General features: G+C 41.5%; 1 protein-coding gene across 1 annotated transcript in view; it reads left to right on the plus strand.

Moving 5' to 3' along the window:
• Positions 1-18,647, plus strand: part of LOC146577190 (protein NLRC3-like) — an 81,391-nt gene that overhangs the window by 57,112 nt on the left and 5,632 nt on the right. Inside the window, exons 3-4 of the mRNA XM_085252208.1 lie at positions 14,610-14,783; positions 15,150-15,323. Of these exons, the coding sequence (XP_085108334.1) occupies positions 14,610-14,783; positions 15,150-15,323 (348 nt within the window). The remainder of the gene's footprint in view (positions 1-14,609; positions 14,784-15,149; positions 15,324-18,647) is intronic.

An 18,647-nucleotide genomic window follows, 5' to 3' on the forward strand; every position in this document is an offset into this window, starting at 1 on the left:
ATCACCTTGTCAGACACACACTGTGGGAGACGTACATATTGTGGTCTTCCTGTCAGGTAATCAACAATCCAGGACACCAGAGAAGCATCCACCTGCATCGCTGCTAACTTATCACCCAGGAGGGTCGGCCTGATGGTGTTGAAAGCACTGGAAAAGTCAAAAAACATGACCCTCACAGTGCTCGCCGGCTGGTCCAGATGGGTGTAGACACGATTGAGCAGGTAGATGATGGCGTCGTCAGTTCCGAGACGAATCATAACTAACCTCGTATTGTGGATGGATGATTTCAGTTGTTCTCCTGACTGAAGTTTGGCCCGTGTACAGCATCCTGCTATGCGATTGCATTTGTCCCTGACCACCAGAATCCCTCACGTTAACTTTTATCGAGTGGAAAAAAAGTTGGCGTTCATCCTCCAGCTTCACTGTGCTAATGTTATGCTAACATAGCTGTGTCGCTAGCAATCACGTAGCACAACATTATATACCAGGTAGTCCAACTTCAGTAACCCTGCAAACGCCACTGCTGTTTAGTTTTCTGTCTTCATTTATGCTGGAAGTGATAGCAGAGCTGTTTGAATTAGTTTCAAAAATCTCTCAGTCAGAACATGGTATGAAATGTTGAGGTGTAAACTAGCGAGCTGACTTCCTGTTAACTTCTAACTCCGTTAAATTTAATAAATTCTGTTTTCATGGGTGTTAAACTTAATTGTTACACCTGGTAAAGCAGCAACGCTGATGATTTTATTAAAGATGAAAGAATTTAGACCGTTTTTAACTCTTAGTGTTCGTTTGACTTTGGGACCTGAAGCGGACAGAGTTTTAGACCCAGATTACTCCGCGAAGCTCCTCACCATGGCAGCCGTAATGCTCTGACAATCCATCAAGCAATGCGGCTTCGTAGCTTACCAAAGTTCTACTAAAACATTTTTTAACAGATTTCTGCACGCCCAAATCGGTTCGAGGTCAGTAAGCACAACCAGAATTCATACATAAGACACACTCTTGATTTTTGAGAAAATTAAAGGATTGTAAGTCCTTATAGTGTGGAAAATATGTTATACAGAAGAAAAGAATATATCGCGATATATATTGTTACCGCACGTGCTTCAAATTATACCGCGATATGGATTTTAGGCCATATTGCCCAGCCCTAACTCCCAATTTATTTACAACATTTGAAACATACAGTGTAGCTCCGTCAAAACACCCCAAGGCCAAGTGAAAGAGCTGAGAGGGAAAAAAATCATGATTAATGATTTATTTAAACTCATAACTGGGTGCAGCAGCTGAGCTTTGACCTGTGAGCTGCAGCTTAAGCTTCTTTTATGGTTCAGTGTTTAATGTGTAAACTGTTTATCACTGCAGAGACGCCTACAGGCTATCTACTGTTCAAAAGTGAATTGTTATATACAGTGTGGCAGCTGACCTTTGACCTGTGAGCTTCAGCCTCTTTGCTGAGTGTTTAATGCTCATCTATTGAAGCCTGCAGACACACCCACACACCATCTGATTCGTTCTCAGGGTTGTTTTCTGTGTGTTGGAGTTGGAGCAGAAACCTGCTGCAGGTTAATTATTGATCAAATTAATATCACAAAAGGTGCAGCAGCTGACCTTTGACCTGTGAGCTTCAGAGTCTTTGCTGGTGTGAAGTGTTTAATCTGACGCAGCCTGCAGACACAGACGACTGCTGACGGAGAAGAAGCAGAGGATTTTATCTGTTTCTACACAGACCTGGTCCAGACAGCAGAGAGCTGCAGAGTGAAGACGTTCATTGGAAGAAGCTGAGTAAGTTCAACGTCCTCTTTGAATCCTGGATCAGGAAGTGAATATTTGGTGTTTAAATAAGGTTTCTGTCTTTGACTCAGTCTGCTGTCACTTTTTAGAGAGAAAAGGAGATTTTAGATTAACTGGTGTTCCTGCTGCTCTAGCATTAAAGGACAGTATAGGTGACTGCGCTGATGCCTGTTTATAATTTCACCAAAGCTAATAAACTGTTGGCTAAATTTTCTTGTTTTTAGATGTAAACAGAGGTGAGAGGAGCAGATAATAAGGATTAAATATTATGCTGAATAACTAAATTCTGCTAGTCTGTGACGTAACTCCCAGCAGCATCGCCTCATTTCTTTGACCTTTAACATGAGTTAGCTTAGCTAGCAGAGCAGCTATCTCTGCTGTCTGTCATGTGACCGAGTCAAGTGTGTGTAGTAGACTTGTTAGCATAGCTAGCAGGCTGACAGAGGCTAGCAAACTGTGTGAACACTTTGTAAGAGGTGAGCAGTAAAGAGAAGGATAAGGAGCTCCTCCAAATGCTGATAATGCACTTAACCTGAATTTTCTGCTTGTTACATTATATGTGATGTTCAGTCAAAAACAATTACTTAAATTAACATTATTATTAGTATTATTATTATTCATAACATGGCTCCCTACTGTAGTGGTTTGAACAACTGATCTGTGGTTATTGTGTCCCTGCAAATTCAACAATGCGCCTCAATGCAAAGCATCAAATAAACATTTTTATTATCAAGTCATTCGACCTACTGGTTGAATCACCGTAGCTCTGACAGTGAAGCACACTCATTTTTATTGGTAGTCACCTTGTGAGCAATGTTCCCTCTAAGCTGCGCACGTGCGCAATTCAACCTGCCAACACGGACGATGATGCAGTTCTACACTGCAATCATCGAGTCCATCCTCACCTCCTCCATCACCGTGTGGTATGCTGGAGCCACTATCAGGGACAAACAGAGACTGCAGCGTGTTGTGCGCTCTGCTGAGAAGGTGATTGGCTGCAGACTCCCATCTCTGCAGGACCTGTACACCTCCAGGACACTGCGGCGTGCAGCCCGGATCTCAGCTGACCCTTCTCACCCTGGACACAGTCTGTTTGACCTGCTCCCCTCAGGCAGGAGGCTTCGGTCCATTCGCACCAGAACCTCTCGCCATAAGAACAGTTTCTTCCCCTCTGCTGTTGGACACATGAACAATAACCGTATGACTGTCCCTGCCACAAACACAGGACCCTACGCTGTGTCACTGCATCATTCCATGTTTGGCACTGATCACCACCTGCACTCATGTATATATCTTTCTACGCAGCACTCTTAATTCTTATTCTCATGTATATATCTCATGTATATCTCATGCACATATCTTTCTACGTAGCACTTTTAATTCTTATTCCTACTTTTATTTTTTTCATGTCTATTTAAGCGCAATTTATGACAGTTTGTTTGCACTGAAGCACCGCAGCAATTTCCTAATGTTGTAAACCTGCTCAACATTTGGCAATAAACCCCTTTCTGATTCTGATTCTGATTCTGAATTGCGCACTGTTGGCACGGTCTCTGCGCAGAGAAAATCTGTGTTGCGCACACAAAAAGAATTCTAACCTGAATTGAAATTAAAGTAAACCAATCAAAACATGGCATTTAGTTGTTAAGAAATGGAGTGACGGCGTGTTTGAGATGTGAGAGATTTGAGGCGTTTAGAGCAAATCTTGTGTAGTTAGTGTGTAGTTAGTGTGTAGTGTAGTCAATAGTGTTGTTGTGTGTGTCAGAACAATGAGGCGACTGCTGAGTGTTACAGGTGTTACAGCAGTGACACATCTGCTGCTGTCAGGCCTGCAGGTATCAGGCTGTTGTTCTCCTTCATCTCATAGAGGACAGGAATTATTTTTTGGAGCGGCACAAATAATTTGTGTGGCATCAGATTTGATGCAGAACAGCTGATTGTTCTGTAAATAGTTTGAAATGTTTAGTTTAAAAAAACACCTTGGCTGCATTTTTAGGTAAACAGCTGCAAAAAACTTTGTTTGCATAACTCAGTTACTTTTTTGAAGAAGTAACTATATAATTAACTGCCCAACTGTCAGGGGTTTTGACATTTATTTTCACAAGTAAGAGAAAATAAGACACTTGCAGACCAAATCAGAGAGTTTTAAGACATGCGCATGGGTGTGTGCCTCTCAGCAAAATCACACACACAGAATGCATGTCTTGTTCCTTTATTTATAGGGTAAGAAACTGATTACATAGTACTTCCTCTTTTCAGTTACAGGAGGAGAGTTCAGGCATTATCTCAACCTGTCTGACCTTTCAGACTGGGGTAAAGAATACAGAAGTTTATCATGCTTATCTGACATCACAGATACTAAAAAAGAATACATTGCGTTTGTGTTAACAAATAGACTCAGTTACGTGAAAATATATGAACACTAGAAAATAAAACACACTTGATTATATTGTATTTGAATATAAAGCACATTTGATTATACTTGATCATATTGCATAATAAAAATCCTCTATCACCAACATTGGTCATTATTTACTGTATGTTGCAGACAGAGTTACAGACTCTCTCCCAGACCACAGACTCATAATACAAGTCAGAGCTTTATAAAAAAAAAAGAAAGTTGTGTTTTCAAAATTGGAGTTCAAGTTTTTTTTTTCCTTCCAATAGTGTTAACATACTACACACGTCATGAACAAGATTTTTTTAAATTTTCATTGTAAGTGGGCTAAAGCAGTTAATTAAAAGTAGTCCATCAACTGAAAGGTTTAAAATGTTCACACGTGTTGGACTGACTGAAGCTTCCAGTCACAGTGACTCAGTGTGTGTCAGTGAATGCATCGTGTGTGCTTCAGGCTCCACCTAGTGGACTGATAGCAGAGCAGCTGATGAATTTGAAGAGTGTGTCCTACTAGAGCAAATGAAGGTTCTTGAAGCTTCATTTGCTCTAGTAGGACACCTACTGGACGTAAAAATATTAGTTGGCATGAATTTGAAGAGTGTGGCCTTTTTGCACACAGCCTGTAAATGTCAACAACAAAAGGAGTGTGTAAAACATGTATATTGTAGTGATGCAGTGTACTGTGTATATTTATACTGGCAGTATGGAACATGATTATTTGGAAATGCCTAAAATGGAAATGATCATATACTGTGAGGTGAGGTGTGGACAGTGGTTGTGCTTTTGTAACATTGAGGCAAGGACAGTGATTAGTGTTTAGGGGACACATCATTGGTTTTTGTTAAAAAGAAACAGTTTCTCCACTGTGGCAGGTCGTAGGCGATTTTTTTTTTCTAAACTGTCTCTAACTCTCACTAACCGCAACTCTCCATCAAACGCCCACATTTTGTCTGAGGGGTTTATATTGCTGTCATAGCTCGCGGCAAAGTTCGAACCGCTTCCTGAAGCCCCCTCCATTACTCGACACACGCTTCGAAGCCTCGATACAGAACGTCACATCACTAGTTAAAGCTGAGTAAACACTGACCCCAGACCAGCACCGTGATAAAGTGAGCTGCTGCTGCTGAACTTGAACAGGTAACAAAGTGATGAGCAGTCAGGCTGCAGGTTTCTACCTGTTCATGTTTCTACAGTAGAATCACTTTGAAGTGTCTTTGTGCTGTTTCATCTTTGATTTGTGTTCATAAACACTCAGAGAAACATCACGTGACCTCATCAGGATCTGTGTTGGTGTGTGGGGCTGTACCTCAGCTTTATGTTGTTACATGCTCATTTGTTCATTTTAACATCAAAGTAATGTTATGAGGAGTAATGAAGTAACGTACTCCATTACTTTTAATCAAAGTGTTCTGTGTAATATGTGTAATAATGACTGTTTTGAGTAATGACCAACACTGATCACAACAAAGAGGAAATGCCTCCAACATGCACAAACATTTGAGCCACAACATGCAGTTAATGTGCACAAATGTCTTTGATATGCTGCTCAGTGATGGTGGTGACTGTCAGAGCAGAGCTACTGAGAATCAATAAGTAATATCAATGATGGGATCAGAATCACTAAATTCTTCTCATCCCTGTCAGTATCATACATGTGCTGTATAATGTGATAAATGTAGAGGTGCTGGCTGTTCTCTCACTCTGCTGTTTAGCTGTAAAGGACGCCTCCCTGCCTTTGTCTCATTCATGACCTTTAATAGTCTCTTCTAACATGCAGAGATCTGTATGATCTGTTTCATAGAGTCTAACCAGCCTGTACAGGTAACAACAACAGTCACTGCATCACTGACACACAAACGTCATCTCTGTCAATAACAACATTCATACATGGAATAAAAACACATCAGTGGATCATTGCTGGAGCTGATGTTTGTGCTCCTGGTGCAAAGGCTCTCAGTTTCCTCCTTGAAATAACATCAGTGGTGGGTCAGCGACATGCTTTCTTTCCCTCTCAGGTTTAAATATCTGGGACTCTCCACCGTTTGGTTTTAGAGCTGAAGAAGCTTCTCAGATGAAACGTCTTCCAGAAACTTAAAGACGTCTCTTTTCTCTCCAAGCTCCTTAGATCACATACCATACCATACCATACCAACTTTATTTCTAAAGCACTTTAACATAAAACCAGAGTTTCACAAAGTGCTGTACATGTTAATAGCATACGTAAAGAAAATTAAAATGAGATACGATAAAATAAATAGATACAATAAATTGAAACATGTTAAAACAAATTGAGTCAACCCCTCTAATCAATGCCAAAGGCTTCAGCGAATAAATATGTTTTAAGAAGACTTTTAAATTCAGAGAGAGAAGAGGCCTGCCTAACATGCAAGGGCAGATCATTCCACAACTTTGGAGCAGCTACAGCAAAAGCACGATCACCTTTAAATTTATACTTAGTTTTCGGTACCTTAAGGAGTTGCTGATTGGCGGACCTAAGGGAACGGGCAGGTGTATATGGTTGTAGTAGCTCCGAGAGGTAGGGGGGGGGCCAGGCCATTAAGAGATTTAAAAGCAAATAAGAGAATTTTAAAAACAATCCTAAAATGTACAGGTAGCCAGTGGAGTGAAATTAAAATAGGGGTAATGTGCTCAAACTTTTTTGTTCCAGTTAAAAGACGTGCTGCAGCATTTTGCACAACCTGCAGGCGCCTAATGGACGCATCACTAACCCCAAAATAAAGTGCGTTACAATAATCCAGCCTAGAAGTAACAAAGGCATGGATTACTGTCTGAAAATGCTGTTTCGATAAGATAGGCTTTATTTTGGCTAATTCCCTCAAATGAAAAAAGCTAGATCTTACAACAGCTCTGACCTGGCTTTCAAGTTTAAGATTTGCCTCTATTTTAACTCCCAGATTAGTGATGACTGGTTTAACATACTGTGCCAGTGAACCAAGGTCTATAATAGTGGCCTCAGAAGCGCCACCAAAAACCATCACTTCTGTTTTCTGTTCATTAAAATGTAAAATGACCTGGATGACTGAACCTACAGACATATTGACCTGGTTTCATGGTCACATGACAGGTCAGAGGTCAGCGACTGTAACTCAGTTCCTCCTGTTAATGTGAACTCACTGAGTGTTTGTGGTTTACCTCTCAGACTGACTGAAGATGATGATGGAGGAAGAGGAGGACAGAGCAGAGTCTGCAGGGTCCAGCTGTCCGTCTGTGAGGAGTGACTGGTCCAAAGATCCAAATCCAAACTTCAGTGGTGAACCTGGAGCAACGAGGTCAGAGAGCTGAACTCACTGAGTAACAGAAATAATTCTGCACTGACATTATAATCAGTGTTGACTCTGGTTGATTGTCTGACTGTGTTTGTGAGCTGAGAGGAAATGAAAATGAGTTTGTAACAAAAATCAGTTTTGTCCAGTTTTCCTGTAAAAAGCTGAACTCTAATCTAAGAGGATGTTACTGACAGGAAACAGCTGCATTATCTGCAGTCTGTGTGATCACAGCTGCTTCAATCATGTTTGTGTCTGCAGAGGTCGGAGGTCACAGTCTGCAGGGTCCAGCTGTCCGTCTGTGAGGAGTGACCGGTCCAAAGATAGCAATCCAGACTTCAGTGGTGAACCTGGAGCAACGAGGTCAGAGAGCTGTGATGACTCCTTTACATGTTTGTGTTTCCTGGATAAATATGACCTGAAACATCCTCAGATTGTTACAAAGATTCATTAAAAAGAAAAGAATGAAAGAGAAAAGATCCAAATGTTCGACTTGGTCATTTGCTGTTTGAGGACAGTGATGCTCATATCTGTGGGGAAAGTGTGACCTGAGTGGGTTCATGTTTGTCTTTAAAGAACAGAGCTGCTCTGATTCTCTTTGTGTCTGATCTGTTAAACAGTCTGAGAGGTCACACAGAGACCCAGCAGCTAAAGCCTGGATCATACTGGCTGCTGTTACTCCATCAGGACAACACTGAACCACAGTGGTGTGGATGTAGTGGATAAATCCCACCATACTGATGCTCAGAGTTAACCACAGGGAACAAAACCAGATGTTACCTTCAGATTGTGACCTTTGGAGTGGACGATGCAGATTTCAATAGAGAATAAATGTTGTTGTTTTTCAGCTGTGAAGAAAGAATCTAATTTTCTGAACTTAAGAATTTATGATGCTGGAAACAACATGGAGACTATAACACAACATTTCCACTGTGTTCATAGAATGAATGTAAAACTGTCAGACATTCATTAAATATGCAAAATGTCTACAGAAGCATCAGAGGGTCAGACGTGAAGCACTCAGTGATTTTGATCAAATGACTCATCAGTTATTGATCTGTACTACACTGATCTACCACGTTAGTAAAGCTGGTGTTCTGGTGGTGGAGGGAGACTCGGATCATGTTCTGGTTTTGGAGCAGTGATCTGCTGATGGTTCAGTTTGATGAGCTTCTTCAAAATCATCCCTGACATCACCACTGAAAGGACGTCCATGAAAACAGACTGAAAATTACTGATATGTTCACAATCTGAGAGTTTAAAACTTGACAGACTTGATTCAGATGAAGTTATTTGAGCAGAAACTCCTGGATCTTTATCCTGTGTTGATCTAATCCTTCATGGTTCCTCCACAGAGTGGACCAGCAGAGCTCAGAGGTTCCCAGTGGTCAGTCTGCCCAGCAGCATCAAACACAGCTGGACTCCATATTTATGGTCTGTACATGTACAACAACTACTTTATTATTAATAATAATGCATTTATTTATAGGTCCCTTTCAGAACACCAAGGACTCTGTGGACTAAATGACCAAAAGAAACAAACTTTGAAATCAGACGGTGCAAATGTGATCACAGGGAAACGTTTTAAACATCGAGGCTTTAAACAGAAACCAAAGTGAAACAGTTTGTAGTCGAGATCAGTGGGAATGAAGCTGAATAACTGTTTCTTCAATAACTTTGAGCAATAAATGACAAATATGATGGAAATTAGCAGCATTAGCACTTACTAATGATGTGAGCTGACACTCGGCTGTATTGAGACGACCACATTAGGTGGTCCTCAACTGTAATGGAAACCAGTGGATCCAGTCCAGTCGTGGCGACCTGTGGTGAGTCGATCTGAGCAGCTACTAATGGAAACAGGGCCATAGATGTGTTTGTGCTTAATAACAGTGAATCACATGAGTTTTACATTACTGTTAAAATCTCATGTTGTTTGTTAAAGTGTGCAGTTCAGGGTGTGTTACTAAAACACTTTCCAAAGACCCAGCCCCCATAAAAAGCAGCCAATCAGCTTCTAAGAGTTACACACCCACACATATCTATCAGGTTAACTCTGGTCTAACACACTTGGATTTAGCTTGAAGAGTGTTCCTGTACGAGGACTGAAAATGATTTAAAAAGCAGCTAATGTCCAAAGAACAACTTTGACACACCTTCATAAAACCTGCAGAGCAAAGAAAAACTAGCTGAAAGTCTGGCTGCTCTTATGAAAAGTACAGAGAAATTATGGGTCGCTCAACACTTGTGCACAATATAAGAGTTTAAATAAATCTAAAGAATAACTCAAAGTCCTACAATCATACTGATAAAGTCATCTACAGCTAACTATCCAAGTGGATTTGTTTAAGACAGCTCCATCTGCTGGTGGCCCTCTGCAGGTGCATGAAAGGGGCGTGTTTATAGTGAAAGTAGTAGAGAAAGTAAACCCCACGGGAAGGAGGAGGACTCTCAGCAGCTTCCAGCTCATATTCAGACATTTGACTTCTCACTGAAAGCAGCAAGTTTGAGTGTCTGTACCTTAGTTAGAAGAGATAACATGTCAGTAGTAATTAGAGTTGATTGAGCAATGCTGTCCTTGTAATGTAGTTTATGATTTTTATGGACAAGTCCAGTTTTTCTGTAGAGCCTCTCAAGTTGGTGACAGCAGCAGTGGAAGTTCACGTGTAAACCAGAGCAGCAAATCAGGTCCAAATGTGTTGTTCACAGTGAGTGGGATCATCATTGGCTGCTATGTTAACCTCCTGCAGCAGGATGTCTTTGGTCAGAGAATGGATAGATCACTAAGTCATTGTTGAGTTTAGGGAGACAGTAGACAGTTGGAGGAGGTTCAGCCAGTTGACACACAGTAGATAAAATAACTGAAGGCAGGAGCAGACACCTGTATGACTTTCCACCTCTCACATAGATTATTTCCCTGGGCAGCGCCACAGGGCTGGTAGATGTAAACAAAGCTGGAGGAGAGGATTTATTCATCTGAGAAAAGTCACAGAGTTGTGTCTTGATGCTCAATCATCCAGGTACGTAAATCCCAAAAAGCTTGATTCTGTTCATCTGGATGTTTTCAGTGGGAGAAACGTTTCATCATCATCAGGTGACTTCTTCAGTCTCAGCTGACTGCAGGTTTCAATCTCATAAACAGGACATTTGTATGACTGAAACCAGCCCACTGAAGGAACAATGGGCTGGGAGGTCAGTTCATTGATCATTGGTACGCATATTGTCAGGACCATTGATCAATGGTTGTTGATCAATGGTCATGAGTCCAGTTCACAGAGAGCTGGGGAATGGCTGCAATCACAGCATGTAAGATGGTGACAGTTGTACCCTTAGGCCCCTCCTCCATTCAGAGATGGTCTTTCCTTTTCACATAAATGGCCTCCTTGACTCCGCCCTCAAACCAGCGTTCACATTTACTCAGGACCTTCTTGATGTGAAGTTCTTCTGCTTCGCTGGCTGCTGTGTCTGTGGGGATGGTGTTTGTTCTGTGTTGTAGCGTCCTGATGACGCCCAGTTTGTGCCCCAGTGGATGATGAGAGTCAAACCTTAAATACTGATCTGTATGTGTAAACAGAGTGAACCTTTAAGACCAGTTGTCTGTACGATCAACTCAGTCACCTGAAACATCTCCAAGTTTCTGGCTTTGATCATCAACCTGTTGGTAGTTCAGCTCTGAACACCAGTGAAATGTTTCTCCCACTGAAATCGCTGCATTCATATGAACAGCATCAACGTTTTGGGATCGTGGAGTTGTGGACAAAGTCTCAGTTAATCAGATAAAGTCAAACCTATAATTGGTAAAGAGTTCGTGGATGATATGCCCCTTGATCGTAAAGAAGTGGATGTTGTGTGGACTAAAGTTCAGAGTGGTGGGTCATTCATAAATATTCTGTTCCAGCTGCTGGAGGACAACATCATCACTTTTGTGAAGAACGAGCTGAAGAAGATCCAGAAGGCTCTGAATCCAAATAAGCCCCAGTGCTTGGAGTTTCAGAGGGAGGATGATGAGCAGAGGAGAAACAGCAGAGAGGCATTTGTGAAGATCACAGTGGACTTCCTGAGGAGAATGAAGCAGGAGGAGCTGGCTGACCGTCTGCAGAGACGTAAGAGGATTTATCTAAAGATTTAAGCTGCTGGATAAATGAGACACTTGTGACACCAGTGTGTTCAGTCATTTCTCAGTGGGTCAGAAATTGTCATCAGCATTTTGTAAAATATGATTGTTAAAGTTGTATTTTTATTATTATTATTATTCAGAACTTCCAGCTGCTGTTTGTCATCGTAACCTTAAATCCACCCTGAAGAAGAAGTTCCAGTGTGTGTTTGAGGGCATCGCTAAAGCAGGAAACCCAACCCTCCTGAATCAGATCTACACAGAGCTCTACATCACAGAGGGAGGGACTGCAGAGGTCAATGATGAACATGAGGTCAGACAGATTGAAACAGCATCCAGGAAACCAGACAGACCAGAAACAACCATCAGACAAGAAGACATCTTTAAAGCCTCACCTGGAAGAGACGAACCAATCAGAACAGTGCTGACAAAGGGAGTGGCTGGCATTGGGAAAACAGTCTTAACACAGAAACACAGCCTGGACTGGGCTGAAGACAAAGCCAACCAGGACATCCAGTTCATATTTCCATTCACTTTCAGAGAGCTGAATGTGCTGAAAGAGGAAAAGTTCAGCTTGGTGGGACTTGTTCATCACTTCTTTACTGAAACCAAAGAAGCAGGAATCTGCAGCTTTGAAGACTTCCAGGTTGTGTTCATCTTTGATGGTCTGGATGAGTGTCGACTTCCTCTGGACTTCCACAAAACTACAATCCTAACTGACCCTAGAAAGTCCACCTCAGTGGATGTGCTGCTGATAAACCTCATCAGGGGGAAACTGCTTCCCTCTGCTCGCCTCTGGATAACCACACGACCTGCAGCAGCCAATCAGATCCCTCCTGACTGTGTTGGCATGGTGACAGAGGTCAGAGGGTTCACTGACCCACAGAAGGAGGAGTACTTCAGGAACCGATTCAGAGATGAGGAGCAGGCCAGCAGGATCATCTCCCACATCAAGAAAGCTCGAAGCCTCCACATCATGTGTCACATCCCAGTCTTCTGCTGGATCACTGCTACAGTTCTGGAGGATGTGCTGGAAACCAGAGAGGGAGGACAGCTGCCCAAGACCCTGACTGAGATGTACATCCACTTCCTGGTGGTTCAGGCCAAAGTGAAGAAGGTCAAGTATGATGGAGGAGCTGAGACAGATCCACACTGGAGTCCAGAGAGCAGGAAGATGATGGAGTCTCTGGGAAAACTGGCTTTTGATCAGCTGCAGAAAGGAAACCTGATCTTCTATGAATCAGACCTGACAGAGTGTGGCATCGATATCAGAGCAGCCTCAGTGTACTCAGGAGTGTTCACACAGATCTTTAAAGAGGAGAGAGGACTGTACCAGGACAAGGTGTTCTGCTTCATCCATCTGAGTGTTCAGGAGTTTCTGGCTGCTCTTCATGTCCATCTGACCTTCATCAACTCTGGACTCAATCTGCTGGAACAACAACAAACAACCTCCCAGAAGTCTGAAACAGGAGAATCTGCAAAGAAACACTTCTACCAGAGTGCTGTGGACAAGGCCTTACAGAGTCCAAATGGACACCTGGACTTGTTCCTCCGCTTCCTCCTGGGTCTTTCACTGCAGACCAATCAGACTCTCTTACGAGCCCTGATGACACAAACAGGAAGTAACTCACAGACCAATCAGGAAACAGTCCAGTACATCAAGAAGAAGCTCAGTAAGAATCTGTCTGCAGAGAAAAGCATCAATCTGTTCCACTGTCTGAATGAACTGAATGATCGTTCTCTAGTGGAGGGGATCCAACAGTCCCTGAGATCAGGACGTCTCTCCACAGATGAACTGTCTCCTGCTCAGTGGTCAGCTCTGGTCTTCATCTTACTGTCATCAGAAGAAGATCTGGATGTGTTTGACCTGAAGAAATACTCTGCTTCAGAGGAGGCTCTTCTGAGGCTGCTGCCAGTGGTCAAAGCCTCCAACAAAGCTCTGTAAGTACATATGTGATCAGTCTTTTATCTATAACATAAACAGTGTAATGTGTGATGGGCCCTTAAAAACTTAAACATATTTATTTACATGATCATCAGCACTAAATACAGTATATTATAGTTAATGTTTGATAGCAGCAGTAAATGTCAGTGTCTTAAACATATCTGGGTGTCAGCTTTTATCAAAGTCATATCCAGAATCATCCTGTAAGTAAACTTTATTCATACAGCAGCTTTCACAGGTCAAAAATCACAAAGTGCTTTACAATAGAAACAGGCAATAAAAACATTAAACAGCAAACACTGAACATCATACAGCCTAAAACTAGTTAAAGGCCACTCTGAATACTAGAGTCTGAATAAATGAGTTAGTGGGACCAGTAACAGCCTTTAACTGGAAGATCTCAGATGTGAGAAGAGCTGTAGGATTGTAGAAAGTCAGAAATATAGACTGGGACTAAAAGTAAGGACTAAAACTTTAAATAAAGCCTAAAATGAACTGGTTACCAGTGTGAAGAGATTAAACTGGAGTAATGTCCAGTCTGTTTCATGTGCTGGTTAAAAGCCTCGCAGCATCATTCTGTACTGACTGAAGATGTTCAAAGTCTGTGATGGAGCCATAGGTGATCAACTCCCTCATTCCTCCTCTGGTCTTATTGCTCAGCTGAAGAGGAGTTCACTTCTATATGTTACAATCAGCATCACCAGTACAGCTCCAAGGATCTGCAGCTGCTGGCAGATTCAGTCATGCATGCTTGATTGTTTTTCAGTCTCTCAGGTCAGATGAAGTCATATTCTTTATGAATCAGCATAAGAAGTCAATAAAAATTCAAAGCAAATCAAGATGAGCGTTTATTCTTGTTTTAACAAATATATGAGCGAGAGGGACCTTTTTGGTCTAAAGTTATAATCATCTGCCACATTTCTAATCTCTTTACTACATGGACTTTTAAAATATTTTCTGTTCCCCCAGACTGAGTCTCTGTAACTGGTCAGAGAGTTCATTTAACTTGTCATTTGATAACAGTTTGTTATCAAATTACAGTTTTTCAAATTGTGTTTTTATTTTGTTTTTTAGCCTGAGTGTCCCTGATCTCTCAGACAGAGGCTGTGAAGCTCTGTCCTCAGTTCTCAGCTCCCAGTCTTCTACACTGAGAGAGCTGGATTTAAGTAACAACAACCTGCAGGATCCAGCAGTGAGGTTTCTTTCTGCAGGACTGAGAAGTCCACACTGCAAACTGAATACTCTGAGGTGAGATCAAGATATGTTGGGCTTTTCATCAATTGACAGAATTAACCAATAAGAATCCACTAAATGGGGAAAAAAGTCAGTTAAACTTCTGTAATAGTTTTATGATAATTTAATGAGCAGAGAGTTATTGATCAATATGTCAGCTACTTTGGTGCTAATGCACTGCCCGGCACATGGAGCCCAATTGGCATTTGCAATAGAATACCAGAATTGATTGACCATTGTCAGTTAACAAATGTCAGCGTCATCCATTTGTTGACTCTCAGTAAAAACACAGGATTAATTGCTAAATCTAAAAACTCTTTAGTGCACCCTCATTGCAACTTAACAACAGTGTTTGTTTAATGTTTATCTGTCATTTTTCAGACTGAGTCACTGTAAGCTCTCTGAGAGAGGCTATGAAGCTCTGTCCTCAGCTCTCAGCTCCCAGTCCTCTAGTCTGAGACAGCTGGACCTGAGTAACTCTGACCTGCAGGATTCAGGAGTGAAGCTTCTGTCTGCTGGAGTGAAGAGTCCACACTGTAAAATGGAAACTCTCAGGTCAGGATTAAAAATTTTCCAATGATGATCACGTTAAACCTGATTTCTATTACTGCATAAACAGTAAATTGATTTTTAAAAAAGTCTTAATGTAGAAATTAGCGTCTGGGGTTTTTAGTGATATTTGTTCACTTTCTGTCTTTCATTTGCAATGAAATGTCCCATCTGCTCCTCTGAGTCCAAAATCTTTATTTTAGCAGTGCTTCATCCACCAAACCTTCTAGTTCGATTCCTGTATGCTGAAGGTTTTTACAGAGCTGTTTGTTCAGATATCAGAATTTGATTTTCAGAAACATTTAGTAATAAAAATATGATCAATTGATTATTTCTGACTGAAAAGATGAAATATATATTTGGTCATAGTGATATGACTCATTACCTCACTTAAACATAAAATGTAAACAAAAATTCAAAACAATAGATTAATACAAAACAGAGTTTGACTGTTGAGCTTAAAGTGAGCTTCAATGTTATCCACTTCCTGTTTTATTTTGGTAGTTATCGTCTCTGATTTTTACCCCAACATTGTCTACATTAGTTTCAGCTGTAGAAGGTTTTATTGACTGTTTGATTTGTCACTTTATTTAACTATAATTGTTGACTTATAAACTATTGCTTAAAATGTATTTTCATTAAAATACCAAATAATTTATTACTTTATCATCTAATTAGATTATAATTCTGTAAATAAGAGTGATAGTGTGGCCTGTGTGGGTTGTCTTCAGGTTCTCTGCTTCCTCCCACAGTCCAAGAACATGCATGCTGGGTTAACTGGAGATGTGTGATTGTGAGCATAAATGTTTGTCTGTCTAGCTCTGTTTCTACCTGGCTACATCACCGTGGTTACTGATGCTGAACCAATAACCTGGTCTGGACCAGGTTATGTTCAGAGTTTTTGTTTAAAATCAGCTGAAGTGCCTCATTTTCACTGATTCTTTCATTTACAGAAAGCTTTAAGTGAGATATAGATTCAGTCATATGTTACTAATATTACTTTTAACCTGAGTAGCGAAAGTCCGCGGTGATCTGAAAATGATGTGCCGGGAGTTGTGCCGTTCTCTGCGGCTTCAGTGACCCTCGAGCTCTCGACTAGCTATCGAGTTGGTGGGTAACAGACGTCTCCGAAAACGTCGAAGCACTTTTGCAAATATGCGATATCTTGATAAACCGAGCAGATATTTGAAGTTTACACACCCACATTCTCCCCTGAAAATATGTTAAAAGTTTATTTTGTGACCCAGGAAGATTAATAAGAGTAATTTTAAAACTTAGTAGCGGTTGCCATTACTGGAAGCTGGAGTTTGGCTGGGCCGCACTATGAATTCTGGGATATGGTGGGCCACGAAGGACACACCCGACCCATCCTTCAAATTCGGGGAAAGGAGGACGCATTGCTGCATTCGGAGGAATTTGGACAGCCTTCGGTGCGTCGCTGTGACGTAATCTGTCTACAAATGTGTCCTCAGGAGGACGCAGCCCATGAATTTGTACACACCGAGCCTGCGTGCTGGTAGCACCTTAGCCACAGCTCGGGTGTGGAGGAGAAGCTGAAAAAGAAGGTTTTCTAGTTTGTAAGGAGGAAAAAACTGAGAGGACTAAGTGAAAGAGAGGCTGGAGAGTAACACAGAGCAGCAATGAATGCTGCTCACACAGTTTAGACAGTTTAGCATCAAATGTTCGAGTGAGTTAGCTCCCAGCAAACTAGCAGAGCAGCTAACTAGCAAACCAGCTAACTGCACCCACAAGCTGCGACTGCGTCTTTCTAACAAGAGCGTCAGACACGCAGACTGGTTTTATTTGTGGATGATGATGTATTCTCACACTGATCCTTCATGATGATGCTGTCATCCACCCACTGCTCCTGGTGTTGCCAATTCCTCAGTAAGGAAAATTGCTATTGGCTGTCCTAAAAGTCGCTGGAAGTCGCTAAATGATGTCATCGCCTAAGTTGGATAAATGGTCATGCTAATGTAATTGTAACGTACGTTGTAGGAGAGAAAAATAACATCGTGGAAGAGACATAGCGTGAGTAAAAAACGTCCTGGAATGCATTTAAATAAATAAATCATAGTTCTGTCTGTAACTATTACAACACTCTCACCACATTTGTTAACAATTCTCTCAACAAATGTGTTTTTCCTCGTTCTTTGTTATCCAGCTGAGACTTTGAGTATAAATGTGTCATAAACAGGATAAAGCAGTGCAGGTTCAATGTAATCAAACCTCAGACTGAGTTCAAAATCATCACCTGTCCCTGATACCACATCAGCACCAGAACCATGATGTGTTTACTCACATTTAAAAAGGTGGAGGGCAGTGTGAATGGACTGTTGTCATTGGTCTGAATATGCCTCTATAAACATGTGCTCTTCATTATTGATGTTTTCCTAATGAACAGAAAATGAGACTTAACAAAATCCTTCTGACTGTTGTTGGAGCAGGTTGGGTCCTGGGTTTGAGTCCCCCGCTGAACCACAGGGGCTTCTAGCTTTGTTTCACAGTGTATAGAACAACAAATAAAACCAAATCACAAAAAAACACATCAAACTTTGAGGGTTGAACCAAGGATGAGGAAGCAGACTCGGCCCCAAACATCTGGATATATGGATGGTTACCAGAGCAACCACAGCAGTGTGCTCTCAGTATATTTAGTTGTATAAAGGTGTTTGTGGTGTGTTGCAGCTGAAGCATGTATGTTGACACAGGGAGAAAATAGTGTGAGGACACTGTTCACAGCAGTCACAGCTCGCTGCCTTCAACGGTATCTTCCTTCCTTGTTTGGATGTCACTGATATCATCTTCTGCTCTCACACTGACCACCTGTTGGAGCTAACATGCTAACATGGAAGCAGCAGGTATGCCACCTGTGGCAGCTGAGGTCACGTGATCTGAGTGTTTGAACCACACGTTGGAGCAGCGTTTCCAAACATCTGCACTTCAGAAGCTCCAAAGTGTGGAAATGTCACTGTGGAGCGTCTCATCACTATCTAAGAGATTTTCTTGCCTCTGCAAAGCGAAGCTTGCAAACAGCACCATAGTTTGTCAATCCCAACCAATCAGAGCGCTCCTTATGTCACGTCACATGACTCGTGTGTTTTCCTCTTTGATTAGCACCCAAAGAACTAAAGAAAGGCTAAAAGGATGTTCAGCCAATCAAATCCCTCCTAGCAACAGGAAGTCTAGAGAGGAAATGGAGCAGAGAAGGAGAATCACCAGTTTAAATGTCTGAGTTTTAAACTGGTGACCCTCTAAAGAGGCTTTTATTGACTCTTTCTGTTTTCTTTACAGCTTTTTTTCACCATTTAAACTGTTTAATATCAGATT

Source organism: Mchenga conophoros, linkage group LG3 (genome assembly GCF_057382185.1).
Source record: "Mchenga conophoros isolate Kocher_MC1m ecotype Shallow Benthic linkage group LG3, M_conophoros_male_GT1.1, whole genome shotgun sequence".
NCBI classification, from domain to species: domain Eukaryota; kingdom Metazoa; phylum Chordata; class Actinopteri; order Cichliformes; family Cichlidae; genus Mchenga; species Mchenga conophoros.